We start from the raw sequence: 26457 nt of genomic DNA, 5'->3' as shown, positions 1-26457 counted from the left end.
GTTGCCATAGTCTGTGTCGCCATTGTTCCCGTCCCGCCCCCCATCAGCGTGTTGAGAGAATCCCCTGGGCTTGCTTTCTCCCCGGCTGCCCTGCCGGCCCCCAGCCTCTGCTGCTGAACTGTGTAAACTGGAATTAGAGGGGCCACATCCAATCTGGCCCCAGATCCTAGAGCAGCAAGACGAGGACTGGGCGAGTGATCCAAAGCTGTGTAGTTGCGTTGTCGTGTAGTTGTGTTGTAGGTATGCAGTTGTGTTGTTATATAGTTGTGTTATGTTGTTGTGCTGTAGTTGTGTTGTTGTAGATACACAACTTTGGATCTTGGCTTCCAAACCAAGAGCTGGGATAGACACGTTCATTTCATCTACACTTGAGAAACACTTCTGCACTGAGCTAGATGTGTTGACACAAAAGATGATGGTGACTGGGGTCCTGCCCCCAGGGGCTCATGGGCTGTTGGAGGAGGCAGATCTGCAGCTCGGGGGGCTGGCACTATGGTGGAAGAAGCTAATCTTCCACCTGCCAGAGCCAGCATGTTCTATCAGCACCAGTTCTAGTCACAGCTGCTCTACCTTTTTTTTTTTTAAAGATTTATTTTATTTTTATTACAAAGTCAGATATACTGAGAGGAGGAGAGATAGAGAGGAAGTGGAGCTGCTGGGATTAGAACCAGCAGCCATATGGGATCAAGGCGAGGACCTTAGCCACCAGGCCACACTGCCGAGCCCAGCTGCTCTACTTCTGATCCAGCTCCGTGTTTACAGCCTGGGAAAGCAGTGGAGGATGGCCCAAGTCCTTGGGCTTCTGCACCAATATGGGAGATGCAGATAAAGCTCCTGGCTCCTGGCTTCAGTTTAGCTTAGCTCAGGTCATTATGGCCATTTGGGGAGTGAACCAGCAGATGGAAGATCTCTCTTTCTTTGTAACTATCACTTTCCTAGTTAAAAAAAAATTTTTTTTGAGGGTTCTGGCATGGTAGTCTAGCAGCTGACATCCCCGCTTTGCAAGCTACAGGACCCCATGTGGGCACCGATTCTAAACTTGGTGGCCCCACTTCCCATCCAGCTCCCTTGCATGTGGCCTGGGAAGGCATTTGAGGATGGCCCAAACCCTGGGATCCTGCACCCACATGGGAGACCTGGAAGAGGCTCCGGGCTCCTGGCTTCAGATCAGTGCAGCTCCAGCCACTGCAGCCCCTTGAGTGAATCATCGGATGGAAGATCTTCCTCTCTGTCTCTCCTCCTCTTTGTATATCTGACTTTTCAATGACAATAAATAAATCTTTAAAAAGGGACGGGGGATCTGACAGGGAAGGTTTGATAAAGGGATTGGTACATAATGAATAGGTAGTCCCAAGAGAGGGGTGATGGTGGACTTTGAGAACTTAGAAGTTTAAGTCTACACTACAGGAGCCAGGTGGTGAGCAAGCAGGCTGGGCCAGCAGCAGGAACTCAGTGCTCCTAGTAGAGTTAACGTGCAGGGAGTAAAAGCCAGGCTTTGTTATTTACTTAAGATTTATTTTATTGGAGGTCCAGTGCTGGAGCACAGGGGATAAAAACCACAGCCTGCAGGGCCAGCATCCCATATGGCCATTGGTTCAAGTCCCAGTTGCTTGACTTCCAGTCCAACTCCCTAATACTAGACTGGGAAAACCACCAGAAGACGCCCCAAGTGTCTGGGCCCCTAACACCCACGTGGAAGAATCAGATGAAACCCCTGGCGCCTGGCTTCAGCCTGGCCCAGCCCTGGCTGTTGCAGCAGTTTGGGAAATGAAGCTGAATGAAAGTGCTTTCTCTCTCTCCCACCCCCTCTGAATTCTGCCTTTCAGTGCTGCTGGGGGAGGAGAGGAGTGTGGAGCCAGTGTGCCTGGGATGCACTGGGTGGGTCCAGCTAACTTGGTGGGCAGAAGCAAAAAGCAGATCCTCCCTCTTCCCAGCAGCAGGCCTGGGTCCCTGGAGGCTTTCTGGGGGGCTCCAGCCAGGGCCCCAGGGCACGTGCAGCAGTCAAGGCACCTTGCACGCTGTACCCCACCTCTGCGCAGTGGTCCCATCCCAGACTGGTCGGCTTTGAGAAGTCGGGGCTCCCGCCTTGGGAGACGCCTGTCACATCCATGCCTCTGAGCCCTTCGCCGTAATAGACACAGGAAGTGGAACTGCCAAGGTGCAGGTTTTGCAGGTTTTGCCTCAGGCAACTGAATTTATTAGCAAGAAAAAATTTAGGTCAGTCCAGCACTGACCAGCAAAGCACATCGTTAATAAAAGGATAACAAATCTGTCACTCAATTCATAAAACAGACCTCAAGCAGTTAACAACTAAAAATAAAGTTGGATTTCTGTTTAATTTAAAAGCCTCAAAAATAACAAGCAATATGTTTTTAAACATGTAGTAGACACGGTTGACTATGATACAATATACACTGTACACAGGGAGGCCTAGGGCAGGGCAGGAGGGGTGGTGGGAGGTTCGGGTGTTTGGATCTGGATCGGGTCTGGCCTGAAATGCTATGTCACTTAGGAAAGAGGATGGCTGGAGTGGAAAAAAAAAATTTCATATGCATGTCATTGCCCCCCAAAACCCTAAACTGAAAGCAGGCGTAGGGAGCTGAGTAACAAGAAAAGGAAGGAGGGAGCAATTAAATAAAACTTCTTGAAAGCACACACAATGCACAGTGTTCATCATCTGGAGTAGAGTATAAGGCAGCGTTCTCCATAGAAGGGGGGCGGGGTGCAGGAGTCCACGGCGGCTTGAATTTTAAATACAAAGTTGGAATGTGCTGCAGGGACGCTGGGCCAGCACTGGCCATGTGGAGCACAGGTGGCCTCCTGGCCTCTCCCGAGGTGGGTGCCAGCGGAGTGCTGGGGGCAGGGCCCCGGGTGGCACAGCAGAGGGGGGGGCCTGGCACTCGGGACTCCAGCAGTGTGGGGGAGGGGCGGGGCGGGGGCTCACTTTGCTCCTCGACGGAGTGAAATGCATGTTTTTCCTTTGGAAATAAGGGTTCCCACGCGTCCTGGTTCAGAACGTCTCATTGGGCATGACCAGTGTCCACGGTCTGGGCAGGCCAGGGGCTCACTGTGAGAGATCGGGCAGGGCCAAGGCAGAACCAAGGGGCTTCCTGGACAAGGAAGGGAAGGAGGAAGAGGGGACAGGAGCAGAGCCCATTCCTGTGGGCACAGTCGCAGGAGGGAGCTGATGGCAGGCCCAGGGCAGCGAGGGGCCCGCTCTGCCAGAGGCCCAGGCAGGACAGGCAGGGGGCTGTGGCTAGGGGCTGCCCACCTCAGCTGACCTTACAAGTTCTTTGTGACCAGGTGGGTCTTGTAATGCTTGGTGAGGTGGTCACTCCTCATGAAGCGCTTCTGACACTGGGCGCACTCGAAGCGTTTGTCCCCTGGGAGGAGAAGACACCTGTCACATCCATGCGCATACACCATCCCACTGGGCTCTGACCAAGTGCAGGAAGATCTCACCTGCTCACACACCGGCTCTGCGCCCTCCACCTACCAAGCTCTCCAAGCATACCACGCCTCGCTCTGCCCTCCCTCAGTCTGCCTTGTTCCTGCGCCTGTCCTTTGCCCCAGGAGGCTTGGCCCCTGCATCTTTGGTCTTGACTGCAGGGCAGCAGGCTGCCCCTCTGAGCTTGAGCCATCCAACTTTCAACCCTATCTCAAAGGAAAAGGAAAGCCCTACCAGCTCTCAGCCATGTCCTTTGTCCCAGCACTGTCACCTGGGACCTCTGCCAGGGTATGGCCTGTCCCTCCCACTGGTCAGCAGCTAGAACTTTGGGTCACATGTCACCAACTCCAGGCCTGGGACAGAGCTCTGCTCACCAGGACAGTCACTATAGCAGAGTGCGCCATGGAACAAGGAGATTTTGGGTGCAGGTGGATGAATGCTTCTCTCCGAGCTCTGCTTTTTGTTGCCATTTCATAGGAAGGTATCATTATGGTAGCAAATTTGTGGTATAAAAATATAACACTGTTAAGGACATAGATAAGGGCCTGGGGCATCCATAGTGTCCAGCAGGAAACAATCCAAGGAAAATCATGAGATAAGAAGAGAATACAGGGCTGCGTGAGGCAGTGGTAGAGAGCGTGGACCGAGAGCCTGAGGACCTCTGTGCCCATCACTAAGGCATGCTCTGGCCCCCTCTCATGCCTCTAGGAAATGGTGCCCTCCAAGACTGCCAGAGCCAGCTAAGGTCATCCAAGAGAGCTTGGGACACTGCCTGCCAAATTCCACCCACACCTGTCAAATGAACAAACACAAATGTGTGACAGAGGGCGGCATTGGCCGACAGCAGCTTGGGAAACCCTCTGATGAGGGAAGGACTTGGAGGGATTGCCTGGGGTTCCTGGGTCTGTGTGCAGCTCCGGCTCAGTGTGGCAAGTCCCCTGCATGGCCGGGAGTGTGGGTGCCGCCATGGGTGGCGAGTGGGGACTGACCTGTGTGAGTGCGGGCATGCCGCTGCAGCTCATCGCTCCGTGTGAACCGCTTTCCGCAGAAGAACCAGTTGCAGACGAAGGGCCGCTCGCCGGTGTGCAGGCGCACGTGGGCCCGCAGCAGGGAGGTCTTCCGGAAGGTCTTGCCGCAGTCAGGGATGTGGCACACATGTTTTTTCTTGCCCTGCTCTCCAGACCTGGAGGCAGGGACGTAGAGAGATGGGAAGAGAGAGGGAAAAGGAGCAGATGAGGTTGGCCCAGGGCGGAGCCAGGATGTGGGGTCCGACCAGAGTGCACAGGAAGGGCAGGAAGCAAGGCTGTGGACAGCATCCCAGGGATGGGTGCGGGGAAGCCAGCAGCCACCCCCTCTGGCCTTACCTCTTCTCCCCGTCCTTGCAGTTGGGACACGTGCAGGCCATGCGACGCCGCTTCTCCCCGGGCTGGGCCTCTCCCGCCAGGGCCTGCTCCATCTGCAGCTGGATCTGGGTGGGGCTCAGCCCACTGATGGTCAGATTGTTCCCGGACACGTTCTGCACTGTCAGCTGCTGCTGCCCTGTGGGGATGAGGGGGCCACAGCTCAGGACGGGGATGCCTGAAACTTCAGGCAGACATTAACCACCGCAGCCGATGGAGCTGAGAGCCTGCTGCGTGCCAGAAACCGCTGTGCAGACTTAGACATGGGGACGTTGGGAGGTTCACGGAAAAACGGAACTACAGGATCAAATTACCCTGCTGCAAAGAAAAAATGTACATCTATGTGTAGTTCTTTCCACAAGACACATCTTTCATGAACTTTCTGAGGTCGTCTCCTAGGCAAGGGTTTCAATTTTTTACCTTTTTAATTTCATTTTCCACAAACTTTCTAAAATACCCTTGGATTAACCCATTTGAATCTTCACAACCCCATGCAACAGGTACCACTGTCCCCACTTTACAGAGGAAGAAAACTGAGGCTCAGTGACATATCCAAGTCACACAGCTATTCCACTCCACATAGCTACAGCGGAGTGGGATCTGGCCCTAGCCAGCTGGCTCCGCAGTCAGCGCCTGAGCCACTATTTCCTGACTGGCCGGACTGGATGATCTGCAGCCACCCTGGAGGTGCTTGGATCCAGTCTCCAACACTCCGCACTCAGGAGCTGGGAGGCAGCAGGTGGCAGCCCCGGTCCTTGGGTCCCTGTCATCCACAGGGAGTTCCTAGCTCCTGGCTTCAGCCTGGTGTAGCTCTGGCTGTTGCAGGCATGTGTGGAGTCAATCAGAAAATGCGAGATATCTTTCCTTTTCCTGTTTCTCCTCTCTCAAATAAATAAACATCTGTTTTTGAAATTCTTTTTATTCAAATAAATAGATCTTAGAATTTTAAAAAAAGAGAGAGAAGCCATTGCCCGCGTGACGCTGGTTGTGAGGTGTCCTGTGTTGGAACACTGGCTTGGTTCTCCTCTGGTCACATGCAGCATGGGATCCTAGCATCCCATACTGGAGTGCCGGTTTGAGTCCCCATTGCTCTGCCTCTGATCCAGCTCCCGCTAACGAGCCTGGAAAGGCAGCAGCACACGGCCCCAGTACATGAGCATTGGCGACCCATGTGGGACACCAGAAAACAGCCGATGCCCAGCAGCTGAGAGACAAGGTGCAGGAAGTTCCTGGCTCCTGGCATTGGCCTGGTTCAGCCCTGTTTAGGCCACATGGAGAATGAACCAGAGGATAAGATTTCTGCCTCTTCCTCTCTGTCACTCTGCCTTTCAAATCAATCCTTAAAAAAAAAAAAAAAACAAACACGCCTAATTGGCAAGTTACTTAGAAAGTGTTCCTGAGTATATGCTGCAGCACGGTCAAGGTCTTTGGCTGTCAGCTGGGGACCACAGGGACCTCAGCCCACCTCACGGCACCGCAGTAAGCACCAAGTGGGAAGGTAGGTACCCCTGGACATACTCTTCAGTGCAAAGGGACCAGGCAGGTGGCAAGCAGCATCCTCAGTGTCGTTATTGGGCATCCCAGGGTTGGCCCCCAGGTTCCCCGGGCCAGGAACCCTCACCGCCGGTGTTGGTGATGGTCACAGGCACGCCCTGGACCTGGACCCCATTGATGTTGATGGTCTGCATGGCCTGGGCAGCTGCCGCCAGCTGGGCTGCATTCAAGCTGATGATGCTCCCGGCGGGGGCGATCTTTGGCAAGGGTCGCTCTTTTCGGAGAATCGCAGCCGAGTGCTTTTTGCTGGTCCCGCTCAGGTGGGAGGCTCGGGGCGCAGGGCTGCTGCAGGCCGTGGTAGCTGTGGTCGCAGCGGTCGCTGGGGGACTGTCCTGGACGAGGACTGTCTGCACCTCCCCAGAAGGTGTGCGGATGTAGACCTGGGAGGGGCGACAAAGACAATGTCAGTGGCCCAGCACATGCAGCTCTCCTTGCCCACGGGACCCTGGGAGCACCTTTGCCTGCCCAAGACTCTCCTTCAGGCAGCCCCAAATCATGCCTGCATACCCTGCCGTTCACATGCTGCTGATCTGAAATCAGCTAACTTGCATAGCATGGAAAACGTAACTTAACAGTCAGAAGTCAGTGTACCACCAGTGACTGTCAAACAAATGGAAACAGCTTCCTGTTAGTCCCCAAGAGCTTCACACAGCAGTGTGTGAGAGGACACACCCATTGGGACAACAAAAACATTAAAATCCTGAGGATGAGTTGCAACCCCTAAATAAAGGCAGAACCCGTGAATCCACAGTGACCTAGATAGACGGGGGAAAAAAGAGAATGACAGAATTGCGGAACTCTCGCCGCCACTAAGAGATAACTGTTCGCTAAGGCTGTGGCCAGGCAGACCCAGGAATGAGGTTCCAAGGCCCACTGCAACAGACAGACTCTGCAGACAGAGGCGAAGGGAAGAAGCAGGCCTCACCTGACCACTTCTACAAAATGCGTAGGACAGGCCAGAGAGTCAGAACAGACTAGTGCTTGACAGGGGAGGGATCATGAGGATAAAGTTTTTGGGAAGTGGTGAAAATATGCTGAAGTTATACAACTGTGGATATGCTGCAAACCACTGCATTGCACACTGTAAAGGGGGGAGGTTTAAGGCATATGAACATCATAGGAAAGCTGATTCCAACCATGGACATGTGACAAAGGGACACAGAAGCCAACCTAAGAGAGATGCCAATGGCCAAAGCTGGAACAGTTCGTGGATCAAACATCTGGCCAAGCAGTTAGGACTCCACCCAGAACCCCCTACCTCCCATCAGTGGCCAGGTACAAGGTGCCGGCACTGCTCCTGATCCTAGCTGCCGCCTGGATGCGCACGCACCCTCAGAGGCAGCAGGGGATGGTTCAAGTCCGTGGGTTCCTGCTCTCTGTGTGGCAGACCTGGATTGAGCCTCCAGCTCCTGGACTTCGCCTGATCTACCCTTAGCTCTTGGAGACATTTAGGGAATGAATCAGGGGACAGAAGATCTCTGTATCTCTCCAGTTAATCACAGAGCTGGGGAAGGGGCACTCACTTATCTAACCAAAGGTAGAAATCAAATACTCCCCCACTTACAGCCACATCCCCAACTCTGGGTCCAGATCCTCCCTCCCCAAGGGTCAGTCTCAGTCCTTCCTCCTGCAGCTGGTCTAGACTAAGATTCACTCCCAAACAAGACAAGAGAGGACAAGGCAGAGACTTGCAGGGAAGAAAGCTGGCAGACACCAAGGGTGACGGGCATTGGGGAGGTCCCCTCCCCTCTGCTGTGCGAGAGCAGGAGCATTTGCCTCTGGCATTCCCAGATCAGGTGACACTGCACAGGCTACCCCAGGAGAGACAGGACCGCGAAAACCAGCCAAGCTGGAGAAAGCAGCACAGGCAGGGAGGGCCAGGGAGTACAGATGGCTCAGTGTGCCGTAGGCTCTGCACTCCAGCTCAGGATACTAATGGACAGGAAGGCAAACGCTGGCAAAAATCCAAAATCAGACCTGCAAGATGTCTAACAAGGGGGGAAATTAGGAGACTCTCTGCATTACTTGTAACTTTTCTGTAAATATGAGAACGTATTATACAATCAAAAGTTGGGGGTTGGTGCTGTGGCTTAGTAGCACTTGCATCCTATATGGGTGCCAGTTTGTGTGCTGGCTGCTCCACTTCCCATTCAGCATACTGCTAATGTGGCTGGGAAAGCAATGGAAGACTGCCTAAGTTCTGCACCATGTAGGAGAACAGATGAAGCCCCAGGCTCTGGACAGGCCCAGCGCTGGCCACTGAGGTTCACTGGGGACATTTGGGAATGAACCAGCAGATAAAGACTTTTCTCTTTGCCTCTCCCTCTGCTTCTTTTTACTCTGCTTTTCAATAAAGAAAACGCTTCTTTTTTGAAGACAAAAAGAGATCTTCCATCTGCTGATTCATTCCCCAAATGGTCTCAGTGGTAGGAACTAAGCTGACCTGAAGCCAGATGCCAGGAGCTTCTTCTGGATCTCCAATGTAGGTACAGGGGCCCAAGCACTCCAGCCCTCTTCTGCTGCTTTCCCAGGTGCATTGGCAAGGAGCTAGATTTTAAGTGAAGCAGCAGGGCTTGAACCAGCACCACAGATAGTGGCTTTATCTGTTAGGCCATAGCACTGGCTCCAGTAAACAAAATTTTTTCCTTTTATTAAAATAAAGATTTATTTATTTATTTATGAAATAATTACTTTATTTTTATTGCAAAGTCAGATATACAGAGCTGGGGAGAGACAGAGAGGAAGATCTTCCATCTGTTCATTCACTCCCCAACTGGCTGCAACAGCCAGAGCTGAGCCAATCTGAAGCCAGGAGCTTCTTCTGGGTCTCCCATGCAGGTGCAGGATCCCAAGGCTTTGGGCCACCCTCGACTGCTTTCTCAGGCCACAGGCAGGGAGCTGCAGGGGAAGCGGGGTCACTGAGACATGACCTGCACCTATATGGGATCCCAACACATGCAAGGCAAGGACTTTAGCCACTAGGCTACCATGTAGGGTCCCACAAATATTTTTAAAAATAAAATAAATGAAAAGTTAAACAAAAATTGCAGTAAAAGTTACTAAAACAAGAGGGCAAAAGTTTAACAAGGAATGGGATAGGTAGTCTCAAAGAAGCTCCCTGAAAAGACGAATGACAAAGGGGGAAAGTAACGTGAAGGCGCGGAATGTGTCAGCTATCACTCGACTATCACCAGCATTAACAGCACAAGAGGCCATGGCTTAGGGCTGAGCTCCTCCGCTGGGCCCCAAAGCCCAGACTAATAATCAAGATGGAGTCGCTGACGCCCAGATTGCCCATCAGCAAGCTACTGAGAGCTCACGGGGAATCAGCATTCGAGGGACTACAGCACAGTTTCCCCAACAGCAGAGTGAAACTGCCCCTGCTTTAACCCTTACACGAGAAGGTGACCTGATGCCAGCCAATCCATCAGCCTCCTGCTCTGTCCCCTGTCCCTGCACTCAGAGAAAGGAATTCTGGGATGACCTGCCCACTTTTGCTTTTGCTTTCTTCAACCCTTTTCTATTTACAAAGTCAACCTCCTCTGCTTCCCAAAAACTTATTTTATGGAATCAAGCGTTGCCCAATTCTAGAATAAAAAATAAAACCAATTGGGATCGTTAAACCAAACTGTTCAAATTTGGGGGCCAGCACTGTGATACAGTGGGTAAAGCCACTGCCTGTGACACTGGATCCAATATGGATACAGACAATTTTTCTCTTCCTCTTTCCTTGTAACGCTGATTTTCAAGTAAATAAATAAAAATAAATCTGGGCCTGGTGTAGTAGCATAGCAGCTAAATCCTTGCCTTACATGCACCAGGATCCCATATGGCACCGGTTCGTATCTCAGCTGTTCCATTTCCCTTCCAGCTCCCTGCTTGTGGCCTGGGAAAGCAGCTGAGGACAGCCCAAAGCCTTAGGACCCTGCACCCACATGGAGACCTGGAGGAGGCCCCTAGCTCCTGGCTTCGGATTGGCTCAGCTGCAGCCGTTGCAGCCACTTGGGGAGTGAACCAGCAGATAGAAGACGGTTCTGTCTCTTCTCCCTGTAAATCTGTCTTGCCAATAAAAACAAATAAATTTTTAAATAATAAATCTTAAAAATAAGTAAGATAAAACATGCATTCCCATTTACCCACGCACTTATGGGAATCAGCTACAAGATTAGAAACAGCCCAGATACACATCGGCACTTTGGGGGCTAATTTACTGTGACCATTGGAGCACGTCATGGGTGTCCATCCTGCTTCCATCAGCCTGGAAGAGGTGAGGCACTGCTGTGGACGCGAACCTGGGCAGCATCCCCTCCACTCTCCACCCTGAAGCTAGGCCTGATCACAGGAACTCACAAATATTGTGACAAATCATTTCTTCTCAACACAGCTGCTGGTTTAAATCCCAGTTACTTCTTTTCTTTCATTTTTCTTTTTCCCCCTTAAGGTTTATTTATTTATTTGAAAAGCAAAGTTATACAGAGAGCTCTTCCATTCACTCCCCAAATGGCTGCTGCAACAGCCAGAGTGGAGCTGATCAGGAGCCAGGAGCTTCCTCTGGGTCTCCCACATGGACGCAGGGGCCCAAGTATTTGGGCCATCTCATCTGCTTTCTCAGGAGCATTGGTAAGGAGCTAGACTGGAAGTGGAGCAGCTAGGACTTTAACCAATGACCATAGACTTTAACCAATGACCATATGGGATGCTGGCACCATAGGTCAAGGCTCAACCTACATTATAGCATTGATCTCATAAATAATTTCTGGGGAAAAAAAATCACCTGGCCACATACGCCAGCAGGAAGGGAGCATCCTAAAGCAGCCCTCCGATTTCTTCCTGCATGGCTTCCACAGCCACAGCTCAAATTCAAGGGCAGTTCCTCTTCAGCCAAGCCCACTGTCACTCATTCAAGTGTGTCAATATCCAAATGTTTATACACTCATTACATGCATTCTTCAGCGGCAGGAGGTGTTTTGCTTTCTTAATACTAAACGCAAGACCAAAAATGTGACCCCTAATTTCAGTGGTCACATATGCCCACATAAAGTTAAGGTGGAAAAAGGGACCAAAGTGCTTGAAGTTCCTTGTTAATTTTCTATGGTTCTCGTTGGAATTTTTTCATTCTTGCTACTGTTCTAAGTATTTAATTCTGTAATAAAAAATTGAACTACTAACAAGTACCTATCTGTCCTTTACTCATCCCCAAAAAAGGACACCTATGAACAAAAAGGACCAGGGCCGGCACCATGGCCTAGCGGCTAAAGTCCTTGTCTTGAACACGCCGGGATCCCATATGGGCACCAGTTCTAATCCCGGCAGCCCTGCTTCCCATCCAGCTCCCTGCTTGTGGCCTGGGAAAGCAGTCAACAATGGCCCAAAGCCTTGCAACCCAGCACCCACATGGGAGTCCTGTAAGAGCTCCTGGCTCCTGGCTTTGGATCAGGGCAGCACCAGTCATTGCGGTCACTTGGGGAGTGAATCATCGGACGGAGGATCTTCCTCTCTGTCTCTCCTCCTCTCTCTATATATCTGACTTTGCAATTAAAAAAAATATATAAACCTAAAAAAAAAAAGAAAAAGAAAAGAAAAAACAAAAAGGACCAGAGTGTCCCCACTGTTTCATCCGATTTTTACAGACAAGCATCACTTACTTCTCAGGACAAGTGCTCTGAGAAGAAGGCAGCCCAGCTGTCAGGCAGGAATGACCACACACGGCCTGCCACAAAGGAATCTAGGAATACCCTCACGTTATATCTCGAGATGACCAGCAAGCCAAGGGGGACCCAAAGGAAGTGGAGGCAGGTGTGGAAAGCATGTGGTACCTGAGTAGGCGTCGACTCAGCCGTCTGGATCTGAAAGTTCTGGGAAGGCTTCTGGGGGACGGTGGGGAGTGTGGCAGATGCAGCCTGCACCACCCGCAGAGCCTGTTGGGGGATCTGCACCACCTGCTGCTCGGCCTTCGGGGGTACCACCTGCACCTGCTGGACCACGGCTGGCTGGCCCCCACTGGGGCTCTGAACAATGAGCAGGTTGCTGCCTGCCTGGATGATGTTGTCCGCAGTCGTCTCGATGAGCACCGTCTCCACCTGCTCGGCTACAGCCACGGGGGGCTGCGAGGCAGGCAGGCTCTTCTTCCTGGCTTTCCTGTTAGTCTTGGACACAGGGGCGGGGGGGCTTTCAGCGAGGAGCTGAGCAGGGGCCCCAGTGTCACTGGCATTCACAAGGCTGTTGACGGGCAGGGTAAGTGTCACGTTGCCACCCCCGCCCATCAGCTTCACCACACCGGCTCCGCTCTGCACCGGGGTGGTGGCGGCGCTGGACTTCTGGACAGGTGCTGGCTTGATGGGGACGGGCTTGTGACTGGATGGGGAGGGGTTGATGATGGCCTGGTTGGTACCTGGGATGAACTGGATCTGGTTGGTGAGACTAGGCTGCACCTGGATGGTCTGGGGGCTGCTCGCCTGCATGGGAGGCACCGCCTGGTACTGGACGTTGGCATTGGATCGGCTCCCCTTGTTGATGACGGTTGGATTTTGGATGGCAAATACCAACTGCCCTCCAGGATAGGAGGTGCTCAGCTGTGACCCCTGAATCTGAAGAATGTTTCCTTTGGAGGACAAGATCCCAAAGCTGTTCTTGCCGGGACTGAGGGGCAGAGGGGCGGGCTTGATGGGGACCAGTTTCCGGGGCGTGGGTTGTGGGGGAGCTGGAGGCGTCACCGCAGCTTCAACAGCAGGGGGACCGATCTTGCTACATGTTGCAGCAAGCAGAGCTAAGGGAGATGGCTGGGAGTCCTGCAAGAATCCAACAAAGAAGAATGAGAAAGGAAGGCTCCTTGCTCACAGTCCCTCTGCCCTTCACATGCTCTCCTCTGGGCAGCCCTCCATGGGGCCCTATCCCCCCTCTGGGACAGGTGCCTGCGACATTCCCTGTCTCCTGTCCTGCTGGTTTCTTGGCTAAGTCAGGCAGAAAAGGCGGGTGGCAGCAGTCTCCGGAGGGACCGGCACAGGCTGCCCACGGCTGCAGTGAGTCAGCAGCAAGAGTCGACTTCTCCCAGCCCTCGGCCTTGTGTCTAACGAGGGGTGGTGAGCTGTCCCCACATCTCTGATGAGAGTTCCACAACCCGACATGGATGACCTTGCATATAACAGGGAAAGTGAGCCGTGCCTGCCACATGGACTGAGCAATCCCTGAGGGATGACTGTGGAAGGGAGGGAGGGCCGCAGGAGGGGGGAACTCCCGGGCGGGGTTTTCCTTGGCACTGTGCATTTGGCTTTATGTATCGGGGAGAACTATTTTTCAGGGCTACAATGAGACAGCCTCGCAGGCGGCGTCTGGTGGAAGGTCCCCCGCCATCACCCGATACCCAACTATGGCACCTGATGGAAACAGCCATGGTTTCTGAGCCTGGAAAGCATGGGCAGCTGAGCCACCCCAGGCCTGTGTCCAGGGTTGTTTGAGGACCCCCACCACCAGAGAGTCCTACCCCCAGGGCCCACCCAGTGCACTCGCCTGGGTGGTGGAGGCGGCAGGCTGCAGGTAGTCACTGGGACTGACAGCGGCAGTAGCAGCCATGCTGGTCTGTGGATCTGTCGGAAGGAAAGATACAGCATGAGGCCCCCAAGCTCCCCCACCTCAGGTTGTAGCATGTTTATCACTGCTGTCCAACATAGGGCAGTGACCCTCCCCTCCACTCCCACCTCTAGGGCGGTGGAGTCCCGTGCCTCTGTCAGCGGATGACCCCCCTCCTCTTTCTTTCCCCAGCCTTCAGAGGTCTTCCCTGCCTTGTCCCCTCAGCCATCAGTCCAGAATAACTGCAAGATGCCCAGACTAGCAGAACTTCTCATCAGTCCCAAGCTGTGCCACTGGATGGCGCCCTCACTGCTGACTTGCTGTAAGCCCAGTAGGCAGAGTAGGTGCCCAGCTAGTTCTCCAGCCCTAACCTGGCTCCTGCTGGCTCCTGCTGCAGCCAGACACCAGCACAACACAAGGGTCCCAGGTACCAATACTTGGCCCCTGGGGGGTTTCTATGTGAACCTGAACTTTAACAGCAGAGATGGTACCAGGAGGAGTACCAAGACCAAGCAGAGTTAACAACCAAATATACAGAAATGGGTGAAAACAGAACCAATCTGCTTTTTTTTCTTTTTAAATGTATGCCTTTCATTTTTTAAAAAAGATTTATTTACATTAGAGAGGAGAGACAAACAGAAGTCTTCTGCACACTGGTTCACTCCCCAAGTGGCTGCAATGGACGGAGCTGAGTCAATCCAAAGCCAGGAGCCCGGAGCTACTTCTGGGTCTCCCATATAGGTGCAGGGTCCCAAGGCTTTGGCTCATCCTCTACTGCTTTCCCAGACCACAATCAGGAAGCTGGATGGGAAGTGCAGAAGTTGAGATATGAACCAGTGCCCACATGGGATCCTGGCACATGGGAGGATTTAGCCACCAGGTTATGGAACGGGGTCCACCACTCCCTTTCTTAAGTGAGAAAAGACAAAAAGAGGGGGCAGGAGGAACTGAAGGCCAGGATTAGTGATGGGCAAAGAAGGCACTCCAAGGTACTTGATGGCCACTCCCTGCCAGCTACGCTCCAGAGCAGGAACACTGTGGTCACTTGCACCGTGCGTGCATGTCCTGCAAAGATACACACAGCGGTCCTCAGCGACCCTCACAACCAATGACGGAACAGCTCCGCAGGTGCCAAGAAGGAAGGAGGGATCGCAATGAGCAGGCACCCGGTTGCAAAACCCCAGTCACATCAACCAAACCTTTCTGGACAAAGTTTTCAATGGACACCTCAGAATAGGATACATCAAAAAGGTACCTGGCTAAAATGTTCATGATATTCTTATGAACAAGAAGGGAAAACAGGTGGGTAGAATGGCAGTCTGGTCTGTGGGCCAAGCTGAACATGTCTCACCTAAGTACAACCGACATTACCTCAAATATTGGGGAGGTCGCAGGACCAGGGGCCACAAGCATCTCCTCAGAGGCCTATTTATTCTTTTTTTCTTGAATTTTCATTATTATAATTTTTTTTCTTTAAAGAGTCATTTATTTTTATTGGCAAGGCAGAGCTAGAGAAAAAGGAGAGAGACCTTCCATTCTGATTCACTCCCCCCTAGGTCCTCCCGACAGGTGAACCGATCTGAAGCCAGGGTCCAGAAGCTTCTTCTGGGTTGCCTATGCAGGTGCAGGAGCCCAATGACTTGGGCCAGGCTCTGCTGCTTTCCCAGGCCTTAAAGAAGGAGCTAGATCATTAGAGAAGCAGCCAGGACTCAAACTAGTGCCCACAGGCTGAGGTTTAGCCTGCATCAGCCCTGATACGCACCTCTGGCACAGTGGCACGTCAGGTGAAGTCACTTTTTGGGACACTTGCATCTGTATCAGAGTGTAGGTTCAAGTCCTGGCTGGCCTCATTTACAATCTGCTAACATGCTTAGGAAGGCAGCAGAGGATGGCTCAACATCTTGGCCACCTGCTACCCACCTGAGAGATCCAACTGCCGTTCAGGGCTCCTGCTCCAGCCTGGTGGCTAAATCCTCACCTAGCGGCTAAAGTCCTCGCCTTGCAGACACCAGGATATCATATGGATGCCAGTTCATGTCTAGACTGCTCCACGTCCCATCTAGCTCCCTGCCTGTTGCCTGGGAAGGCAGTAGAGGACAACCCAAAGCCTTGGGACCCTGCACCCACATGGGAGACCCAGAAGAAGCTCCTGGCCCTAGCTTTGCATCAACTTAGCTTGGCTGCTGCCGTCACTTGGGGAGTGAACCCATGGATGTAAAATCTTCCTGTCTATTTTTCTGTAAATCTGCCTTTCCAATAAAATACAAATCTTAACAACAACAACAAAAAACAGGGCCAGTGTTTCGGCACTGTAGGCTAAGCCACCACCTGTGAGGCTAGCCTCCCCTATGAGCACTGGTTCGAGCTCTGGTTGCTCCATTTCTAACCCAGCCCTCTGTTAATGCAGCTGGAAAAGCAGTGGAAGATGGCCCATCTTGAGCCTCTGCCATCCACGTACGACTCCCCAGACGGAGTGCTAGACTCCTGGCTTCAATAGGGCTACTGCCATTTGGGGAGTGAATCAGTGGACGGAGAGCTCTGCCTTTCAGATAACCAAAAGAAATATTTACATAAAATAAAAATAAAAAATGGGGGCAGGTGTCACAGTGGTAACCGGGACACCTACATCCTGCGCTGGAGTCCGAGAGCTCAACACCTGGCCCTTGGCTTCCCATCCAGCTTTCTGATAGGGTGCCCTCACAGCCGGGTCCCTGCCACCCACATGGGAGTCCTAGAGGGAGTTCCAGGCTTCTGCCTGTACCCTGAGCCAGCCCCAGGTCTTTTGGCCACTTTGATGGGTGAATTAGAAGTTGGAAGCTCTCTCTCCTTTTGTCTTTTTCAGCCACTCTCTCAAAAAACAAAAACAAGGGCCCGGTGGCGTGGCCTAGCGGCTAAAGTCCTCACCTTGAACGCCCCGGGATCCCATATGGGCGCCGGTTCTAATCCCGGCAGTCCACTCCCCATCCAGCTCCCTGCCTGTGGCCTGGGAAAGCAGTCGAGGACGGCCCAATGCATTGGGACCCTGCACCCGCGTGGGAGACCTGGAAGAGGTTCCAGGTTCCCGGCTTCGGATCGGCGTGCACCGGCCCGTTGCGGCTCACTTGGGGAGTGAATCATCGGACGGAAGACCTTCCTCTCTGTCTCTCCTCCTCTCTGTATATCTGACTTTGTAATAAAAAATAATAAATCTTAAAAAAAAAAAAAAAAAAAAAACAGCTGTCAGGGCGGGCATTTGGCCTAGCCATTAAGGCACCTTGCCTCTCACATCACAGGGTTCACACTTCAGCTCCAGCTTCCTGCTCACAAGGCTCACCCTGGAGGCAGCAGTGAAGGCTCTAGTAACTGGGCCCTTGCTTCACTGGTCTGCCACGAAGGAGAACACAGAGCTCCTGGTTTCCGGCCATGGCTTCAGCCTAGCCATTGGGAGCCATCTGTGGAGTGAACCAGCAAACAGGAGGTCTATTTCTGCACATCCCAAGCAAATGATCTATTATTTTTATTGAAAAATTATTTATTTATTTGAAAGAAAGAGGGAAAGAGTTTCCATCTGCTAGTTCACTGCCCATATGGCCAAAACAGCCAGTGCTGGGCCAGGCCAAAGCCAAGAGCCTAGAACACCACCCAGGTTTCCCACAGGAGTGGAAGAGGCCCAAGCACCTGGTCCTCTTCACTGCTTTTCTAAGTACATTAGCAGGGAGATGGACTGGGACTCACATCGAATGCCAGTGTCACAGGCAGCAGCTTAATGTGCTATATCACAATACTGGCCCCTAAGTAAATAAGACTAAAAGTAAGTAGATAAAAAAATACATATTTGAGGGGCCCACATTGTGACTCAGTGGGTTAAACTGCTGCTTATAGCGCCAACATCCATCCTGGGCCCTGGTTTAACTCCTAGGTGTTCCATTTTTGATCCAGCTCCCTAATACTGCACCTGGGAAAGCAGTGGAAGACAGTTCAACCCTGTCCCCTGTGAGAGACCCATATGAGTTCCAGGCTTCTGACAGCCTGGCCCAGCCCCAACCACTGTAGCCATTTGGGGAATGAACCAGCAGTTGGAAGATATTTCCTTCCCTCTCTCTGCAACTCTTTCAAATAACTAAGTCCACTTGGCCCAGGAAAACTTTAAAAACAAATAAACCTCATCATGTGTCATCTCACTGGATGCTCTTGGCTTGATAAGTATTGCACATCGTAGGGTCCGTGTGTGTTGAAAAGAGCACCCATACACCTGTGTGTGCTAACTAGGACGGTGTAGTCCTGCAGATCCGACTCCTGGTGTGTGCGCACAGAACGAAGCACGCTGTCTCTTCAGCAGTGGGAGGACTGTCCCCTGGCAGTAGTGTGCTGCAGGCGAGCTGCAGAACCCAGGGGCCTGGAGAAGCAGGTCTGCCTCTTCGCTTGTGCAGGAGGCAGCCATCTGTGTTCTATCAGACCCCATCCTCCCAGAGAGAGTACTGATTTAGACTTCATGGGCAATTTTTCTAGTCACTTGAAAATACTTTTCTTTCAATTGACTGAGATAATACTCTGCTAGCTCTGTCTTCAGACCAGAGAGGGTATACCTAAGAAGACGTTGAACTTGACTGGACAATAAGATGCTGGACTCTATGTTTGGTGTATGCTTGCAATGGGGGAATCTCAACTGAACTTGAGCTGTGGTTATGCAACAAGGTGGAGGAATCCACCATGGTGGGAGGGTTTGGGCAGGGGTGGGAGAACCCAAGTATCTATGTAACTGTGTCACATAATACAATGTAATTAATGAAGTTAAATAATAAAAAAAAAAAGACTAAAAAAAAAAAAAAAAAAAGAAAATACTTTTATTTATTTGAAAAGCAGAATGTCAGAGAGGGGTAGGGAGAGGAAAAAGAGGGAGAAGGAGAGAGAGGGAGGAGGGATAAGAGGGAGGGGAGCGATGGAGGGAGAGAGGGAGGGGTGAGATAACTCCCACCCATTGTTTTACTCCCCAAACAGCCACAGCAGCCAGGGCTGGGAAAGCCTGAGCCTGGAGCCAGGAACTCCATCCACGTCTCCCACATGGATGTCAGGGGCTCAATTACTTGGGCCTGCACATCTACTGTCTTCCCAGACACATGAACAGGAAGTTGGATCAGAAGCGGAGCAGCCAGGGCACCACCAGCACTCCAGTGTGGGATCCCAGCACTGGGAAGCACTGAGCTGCACCCCAGCGTTGGCCACCTGTTAACCCTGGCTCTAGGGCTAGGTGAATGAACTGACACACAAAAATCAAACTGTAACACTTTAAATGAATGTAATCTAAGTCAATTCAAAAGAATTCTCCTTTAAAGTCCAAACTATCTAGCCATGAGCTACAGTTACAAAAGTGACTTGTATCACGACTGCACTGACATGGGTGCTTACACCTACCCTGTCCTTGTCCAGGGCTCAGGCCACCGTTACCCTGAAACAAAAACATGCCCTCATTACACATGGTGGGCTCCGATATTCTTTCCACTCTACTTCAGCCTCCGTTGGTCCTGTGCCCTGCAGTCTTTGGAATCACCTTTCCGCAACTAAATCTGTGCAACAGTGCAAAGGCCTGAAAGCCAAGTTAAACTGACACCTGTCACAAAGCTGAGGAGGGTTAAAAACAATAAGGGTTGGGCCCGGTGCCATGGCCTAGTGGCTTAAGTCCTCGCCCTGAACGCACCAGGATACCATATGGGCGCCGGTTCTAATCCAGGCAGCTCCACTTCCCATCCAGCTCCCTGCTTGTGGCCTGGGAAAGCAGTTGAGGACGGCCCAAAGCCTTGGGTTCCTGCACCCTTGTGGGAGACCTGGAGGAGGTTCCAGGTTCATGGCTTCGGATCGGCGCAGCACCGGCCATTGCGGCTCACTTGGGGAGTGAATCATCGGATGGAAGATCTTCCTCTCTGTCTCTCCTCCTCTATATATATCCGCCTTTCCAATAAAAATAATAATAAATCTTTAAAAAAAAAAAAAACAAGGGTTTATTTGCATTCAAAGGACTTTTAAAATTAGCAAGTACAAAAGAGCCTGAGGCTCCAGACTGGAAGAGAATTCTGGAAGAGCCCTTCCCTAGTGAGGGAAGGGGAGCCACACCTCTCAGCCCCACTGTGCACGCTGAGTCCTGGCGCCCACACAGGCTTCTGGCAGACTTCCCTAGGTCCAGGAAGGTCTGCAGCTGAAGACCAGGCAGACAGTGGGGAACCAAGAAATGCATGGTGGCTGACAACTGAGTAAATCCTGCACTTGGGTTAAAAAGTCACAAGCAGAACAGGAAGACATGAGTTTGACAACTCTTGGAAAGCCTGCGGTTTTGACTCAAAAGCTACATGAGAGCAGCAGAATCTAGACAGCGCTCAACACAAGTTACAAAAGTGGCTTGTATCAAGACTGCACTCACATGGGTGCTTACAGTTTTATGCCACATCTGGAGCATCTGGTTCCATTCTGAAAGGGGAATTTTCAACTGGAAGATTTTCCCTCCAAGGAGATTGGCAATGGTTGTGGTCAGGGAGTCAGGGTGGCGATGTCCACCTGGGGATTTATTCCACCCTTGGCTCAAAGGAAGACACCAAGCCTTCCTTAAGGCTAAGTCAAGAGGGATTTCAGCGTAATAAAAAGAGAGAACTTCCAACAGGTGGGATCAGTTTCCACTGAGGTCATGTTCTCCCTTCTCTGGACTTATTTTGTCTCCACTGGAGCAAAAGGCCTTGGAGGGTTTCTACTTCTCAGACCACACTGCTGGCGGCGACAGGAGCTGTCAGCCGCTAGCTAACTGGCTGGGAAGGCAGGAAGGGGCTCTCCTGGTGGGCACCCCTGGAACCAGGATGGCTTAGCTACAACTGCCATGAGTGCCCTCAACACCCTCCACTGTGTCGGGGCCGCGCGACACAGGGCACACATGAAAAGAAATAAGCCGGAACCTGGCTGAGCACACCCTCATCATCCTCCTTGCTTTCTGGGCAGCTGCCTGGAGTTCGGGCCAGGCTCCAAGGGCGGCTTCTGCTGGGAACAGGGAGCAGAACCTGCCAGAGCAAGCGCACATGGCCATGCCAATGCGGCAGTTTCAGTTGGTTTTCCTTTCCTTCCTGACCTCAGGCCAGAGTTTGGGGGGGTCTCACCCAATGTCACCCTGAGCCTTATGGTTCCTGGCCTGAAGATTTGGGAGACCAAAACAGAGCAGCTCTCCATGCCCCTGCAGAATTACTTCCTGGGGCTAACCACCAAAGGGCAAATAGCAGTAGCTCAGCAGCCACTAGGAAACGCAAGACAGCTAGGTACCAATGGAGAGAAGTAGCTAACAAGGCTACAGGATGATCAAAGGTGCCTTAGAACCTCACTGATCTGGAACCTTCTCTTTAAAATATGTTATTTGGACCTAAGTTGCTCTTAACTTTTCCTTTATACCAGTCAGAGTGACGCTACACGGTACATGGAGATTGCAAAGGGATTCTTAGACACAGCTGTGTAATTGTTTTATACCACCACCACCATTTTAGTAGCACCATTGGCTTTTAAGAGCAACACCATTGGCTTTTAATTTGCTTTTTTTACTGAATTTTACTGAAACCTTTGTTTTTAGCAGCAGTGTAAGTAGGATTCCACACATTCTTGAAAAGCTACATTGCTTCCAAAGTTATGTCAGGCTTTCCATTCATGCAAGTTGGTTAAAATTTTCCCAGCAGTCCCTGGGCGTGGGTGATTTATGGCACAGAAAGAGTGCCTCTCTGAGGTGCCACAGACAGACCACATGGGGCATCCAACAAGGCTTGGACTGGCTGGGGCAGCAAAGCCAGGTGCCTGATGGGCTCACACCTGAGTGCCTTCGTACTGAAGTTGTATTCAAGCCCCAACTTGGCAGAGAAGCCCAGGGGTCTCCAGGCTCTTCGTCCTGTGCCCTCCAGCGCTGCCTTTCCTCCCCACACCTCCCCCCAAATCTGTCCATCCCGGATCTCTCTCACGGGGGCCTTCCTTTTGTGCTGGCCGCAGAGGTGCGGCTCAGACATCCTGGCATCACCTGCCTAGTGGGTTCCCAGCTTCTGCGCCCTCAGGTCCCACAGTCCTTCCTTCCTTCAGCTCCCTGAAGAGCCTCCCCCCTTGCATCTGCCTTGAGGTGAAGCAATGCTCTTTGTGGACACCCACCACCCTTTAAATCCCCAGAGAGCTAATGAAGGAGGTGGCTGGGGAAGAGCTCCCCAGGGTGGGCCGCGGCTGTTCTGTCAACTGCTGCAGTCTTTGGTTAAACCTCCCCAGGGAATCACTGAATCCTGAAGACCCTGAAGACTCTGGCCCCACCCACCATTTTCTCACCCTTCTTAGGATAGGATCTGGCCCAGGCCCTCTTATCCAACCTCCACAGTCTTTTAAAAGCCACCCCCACACCCTGATTAGCCCCCTCAATGATTTCCAGATGCTCTGAAGATAAGCTCACAGAAGCCAGAAAATGTGCCCCTCCCTGTCCCAACCCCTACCTCTGCTCCCACAGGGTCAAGCTCAGCCCTTTTCACTTCCAACACTTTTCTGGACTCTAAATCTGCCACATTCACTCACCTGTGGCCCCCACATGCTCACTCACGTTTGGCTAGCTTGACCCTTGGGAGTACACATACAGCTCACCCCTTCAGGGAGAACCTCGCTGGGCAGGTGCCCTTGCCATGTGCTGGTGCTACCCCAGCCCAGGGCAGGGACTGTGTCTGTCCCAGTGGTCTTTCTCTGACAGCTGACTTGAAGAGGGACCCTGAGCTCTTGGCCATCTTGCTGGAGGCCTAATACTGGTCACTGCACCCAAAACAGGACTGGGGAGACACAGGGAGTGAGGGAAGGGAACTCTGCGAGAGAACCTGGCAGACATTCCACATGCAGGCCTGGGAGCCACTGGGCTTCTGCTGGGGACTTTTTGCCTCTGCCTGAGCCCTATAACAGGGCTTTCTTGGCCCTTGGTTGTGGTACTTCCCCTAGAGGAATTTCACTCTGTGCAAACAGTCCTTCTCTTGGCTATTTTGGTCAGCTTAGCTGGGCCAAAGGCCAACAACGCAGTTTCTAAGCCCAGGCTTTCCCAGTTACCTAGCCTGGAAGAATTCATGGCTGCTGAGTGAAAAGTAAGCCGTGGCTGCTTTGAGAGAACAAAGCTGGACCTCGAAGGAAGCTGATGGGGGAACAGCACCCTGACTGTGAGACTCCAAACTGCACAGATCATTCAGAGAAGCAAACCTGTAGCAATCACAATAACCAGCACACAAGAGCCCAACAGCTGTAAAACACATTGCAGTGACTTTTTTTAAAGAGCGAGCAGGGTTGGGCAGCAACCTCTCAATAGGCCAAGAGGGAAGGCAAGACATGGAGGTTCTGTCTCTGCTCGCGTCCCCCTTGAGTCTCCTATCTTCCTGACTCCAAACTCATACCCCAGCCTCAGCCCATGACCCTTATCTGTGTCTGCAGCTTCCAGGTTTTTTGTTTTGTTTTAATGATTTTGGGCCGGCGTGGTGAGGGAAGCCGGTCCCAGATGATTGCTGGTTTGAGTCCCTGCTGCTCCACTTTCAATCCAGCTCTCTGCTGGTCGCCCGGGAAAGCAGCTGAGCCTCTGCAACCATTTGGGAGACACCAAGAAGGCTCCTGGTTCCTGGCTCTAACCTGGTTCAGCCCTGGCCGTTGCAGCCATTTGAGGAGTGAATCAGAAGATGGAAGAGCTCTGTTTCTCCTCTTTCTTTGTAACTCTGCCTTTCGAAACAAATAAATTGTGTGTGTGTGTATTCAAGGCACAGTGACATATAGGAAGAGACATACTCTGAGATTGATCTTCTATCACCCCGCAAATGCACCAAACAGCCAGGGTTGGACCAAGCCCAAGCCAGGAGCCAGGAACTCCATCCATGTTTCCTGTGTCAGTGGCAGCATCATCATTGCCTCCCAGGATGCATCAGCAGGATGCTGCATCAGAAGTGCATCAGCCAGGACTCAAAGCAGAACACCAATATGAGACGTGGGCACCCCAAGCTTCACCAGCTGTGCCACAATACACCCGAGGGGGGTGTCCATGATTCCCCAAGTTCCTTCATAGCTACACAGAACTCCTTGTAAGAGTGCCGCATGGCTGCTCTCCCTGGTTACTTTCGTGCCCTTCCTGAACCCAACCTCACCGCACTGCCTGCATCCCAGCCCTGCCCTGCCATCTAACGGTCAGACCCTCCTCTTCTGTGGAAGGTCTGACGGTGAACCAACTGCCCCCTTGAAACCCCTCCTTCCCTTGGCTTCAACGACACACTTGCCAGGCTGGCCGCCTGCTTCTCTATTTCTCAGTCTCCCTGGCTGCTTCTTTCTCTCCTTTCCAATTCTGATGGGGGTTTCATGGTTTAAAAACAAAAAGAAAAACATGTAAATTCTATGTAAGGATGACTCCCAAAATTCTGTCTGGGTTTGTATTTCTGATGGCCTGCTGCCGTCTCCACTGGTGTACTAACAGGTATCCCAATCAGTGGGCCTGGTGTCCCCCTAATTCTGTACCTCACCATGGGTGCTAGCCTTGCCTTCCCTTTCCCACACCATTCCCGACAGCCGGCAAACACGCTGGGTTATACCTTCAAATGTACTCTGAATCTGACTCCTTTCCCTCACCAGCGGGATCCAGGTTCCCACATTCCCTCACCCGGATAACCAACAAAGCCTTTTGGTTGGATATCTAACCTTGACCCCTGTCACCCTGGTCTCAACATGCATCCACATGCAACCCTTAAACTTCCTCCTCGCTCAGAGATGCCTGGACAGCGTCCCATCTCCCACTCAAAGAGCCAAAGTCCCCACCATGACACAGAAATCCCCTGTGTGACCCACCCTCCTGACTCACCCCCTGCCTGGGTCACCCGCAGTTGGGAGACCTTCCCTGGCCAGCCTGTCAACTGCCCCTCACTGCCCCCACCACACACTCTTCCTGTCCCTCTCATCTATGCTCCCGGTAGCACCTCGCAGCATCTAACAAATGTCTATTATCATCTCCCACTGAGAGATCAGCTCCCTAAAGGCAGGGACTTCTCTGTCTTTCTCAGTGCCTGGCAACCAGCAGATATTTGATACATTTTTGCTGAGCAAAGGAGGAAACCCTGAGCCAGTTGGGCAGGACCGTCTCGGAGGACACCAGCAGACCTGCATCTCTTGGCCCCGCGCAAGAATCCAAGCCGCAGGCAGCGCTAGGGATCCAGGCCCATGTGCACATCAGCCCACCAGGCCAGCGCCTGAGCAGGGGCCAGAGCAGTCCAGTCCTGCTCCTGGAGAGCCCCTTCGATGCACACACCTCAGGGTGGGGCACACGGGCAGGACGTGTCAGCGCGTCTCTCCATCGATGTGACTGAGATCCCAGGGCACCTGACTGCCTCCAGTCTCAGTTCCCTCTCTCCTGAACGGAACGCTGTCATCTGCTCGTCTGCGTCCTGCCTGGTCACACTCCACGGGGCTGCACTAGAAGGGATCCTAGAAGACGATGCCGGGCAGAGCATGAGTATGGGAGAACTCGACCCCCTGACCAAAGCAGTCCCAGAAAGTGCGCCAAAGCGTTTCATCCACAGTGCCTGTGGACAGCATGCCCAGATGCTCAGGGCAGGGAGGACAACCAGTTCATTGAGGCCTGCAGAGAACGTCTAGCACCACAGAAGGCAGAACAAACTGGACCACTCTCCCAGCCAACTTTGACAGCAACTATCTGAGCAAATGGAGACTCTAAGGTGGACTATGTCAGCCAGTGGACCTGGGAAGGATTTCCTCAGCCCTGTAGCAATAAAATCAATAGCATCTCAGAATTATCTAAGCCACTTAAGCAGTACCCCTGGAACACGCTCCACATTGGGGATCCTGGGGTAACATCGGCTCGGCGTCCCCCATTCCTCGGTACAGATGTGGTTGGGCTGCTGGGTTCCTTTTCTCCCCACTTTCCCCAAATACAGGAAGAAAAAAGAAGACCAGAAGCAGCTGTCCCATCCACTTTCCCCCATTCCTTGGCCCCTCCTGCCCCACTCAGTGCTCCATAGAGGCATGCAGCCCTCTCAACTATGTAAACATCATCAAAAATAAACTGAATTTACTATTAAAACAAAAACAAAAAACACTGCCTTACAGGGCGAGAAGGGTTCCCCCCACACACAGGATCTTCCTAGGCATGCACACGCTGCTCGCTCTCCTCTGCTCTGGCACAAGCACCTGTGAGTCACTCTCCACATTCACCCCGGGCTCGTCAGCTCCCAAAATGCCGGGTGACTTCATTTCCCCAGAGAGAAGAGGGTTGGCTGCTTCCCAGCGACTTCTCTGAGGCTTAGGAAATGTCTGGCTCTGGTTTTTTTCTAGGCTGACCTGAGATTGCCAACTAGACATCAACAATCCACTTCCGATCACATGGCCCTCCCTGCGGCTTTATTCCCTGCTTCCCATTTTTTCTCAGAGGCCACTCTGTGATGCCACCAAATCCCACGGGAGAGGTGATGACCACAAAGAGGAGGCCCATATCGAGCACGCTGA

The 26457-nt window shown here is 52.2% G+C and overlaps 1 protein-coding gene across 7 annotated transcripts in view; it reads right to left on the bottom strand.

The window, feature by feature from the left end:
• Nucleotides 1-2317: 2317 nt before the first annotated feature.
• The window catches only part of SP2 (Sp2 transcription factor), a 32124-nt gene continuing 7984 nt past the window's right edge, over nucleotides 2318-26457 (bottom strand). For all 7 annotated transcript variants that reach the window (XM_058675505.1, XM_058675502.1, XM_058675507.1 and 4 more), the window contains 6 exons: nucleotides 13909-13985; nucleotides 12219-13190; nucleotides 6470-6782; nucleotides 4813-4987; nucleotides 4438-4631; nucleotides 2318-3383 (listed from right to left, as the gene is read on the bottom strand). In XM_058675505.1, the coding sequence (XP_058531488.1) occupies nucleotides 3283-3383; nucleotides 4438-4631; nucleotides 4813-4987; nucleotides 6470-6782; nucleotides 12219-13190; nucleotides 13909-13985 (1832 nt within the window). In that variant the 3' untranslated portion in view covers nucleotides 2318-3282. The remainder of the gene's footprint in view (nucleotides 3384-4437; nucleotides 4632-4812; nucleotides 4988-6469; nucleotides 6783-12218; nucleotides 13191-13908; nucleotides 13986-26457) is intronic.

This window comes from Ochotona princeps, chromosome 17 (genome assembly GCF_030435755.1).
Source record: "Ochotona princeps isolate mOchPri1 chromosome 17, mOchPri1.hap1, whole genome shotgun sequence".
In the NCBI taxonomy this organism is placed as follows: Eukaryota; Metazoa; Chordata; class Mammalia; order Lagomorpha; family Ochotonidae; genus Ochotona; species Ochotona princeps.
Note: the sequence above shows the minus strand (reverse complement) of the source record. Positions and strands in the feature narration are given on the sequence as shown.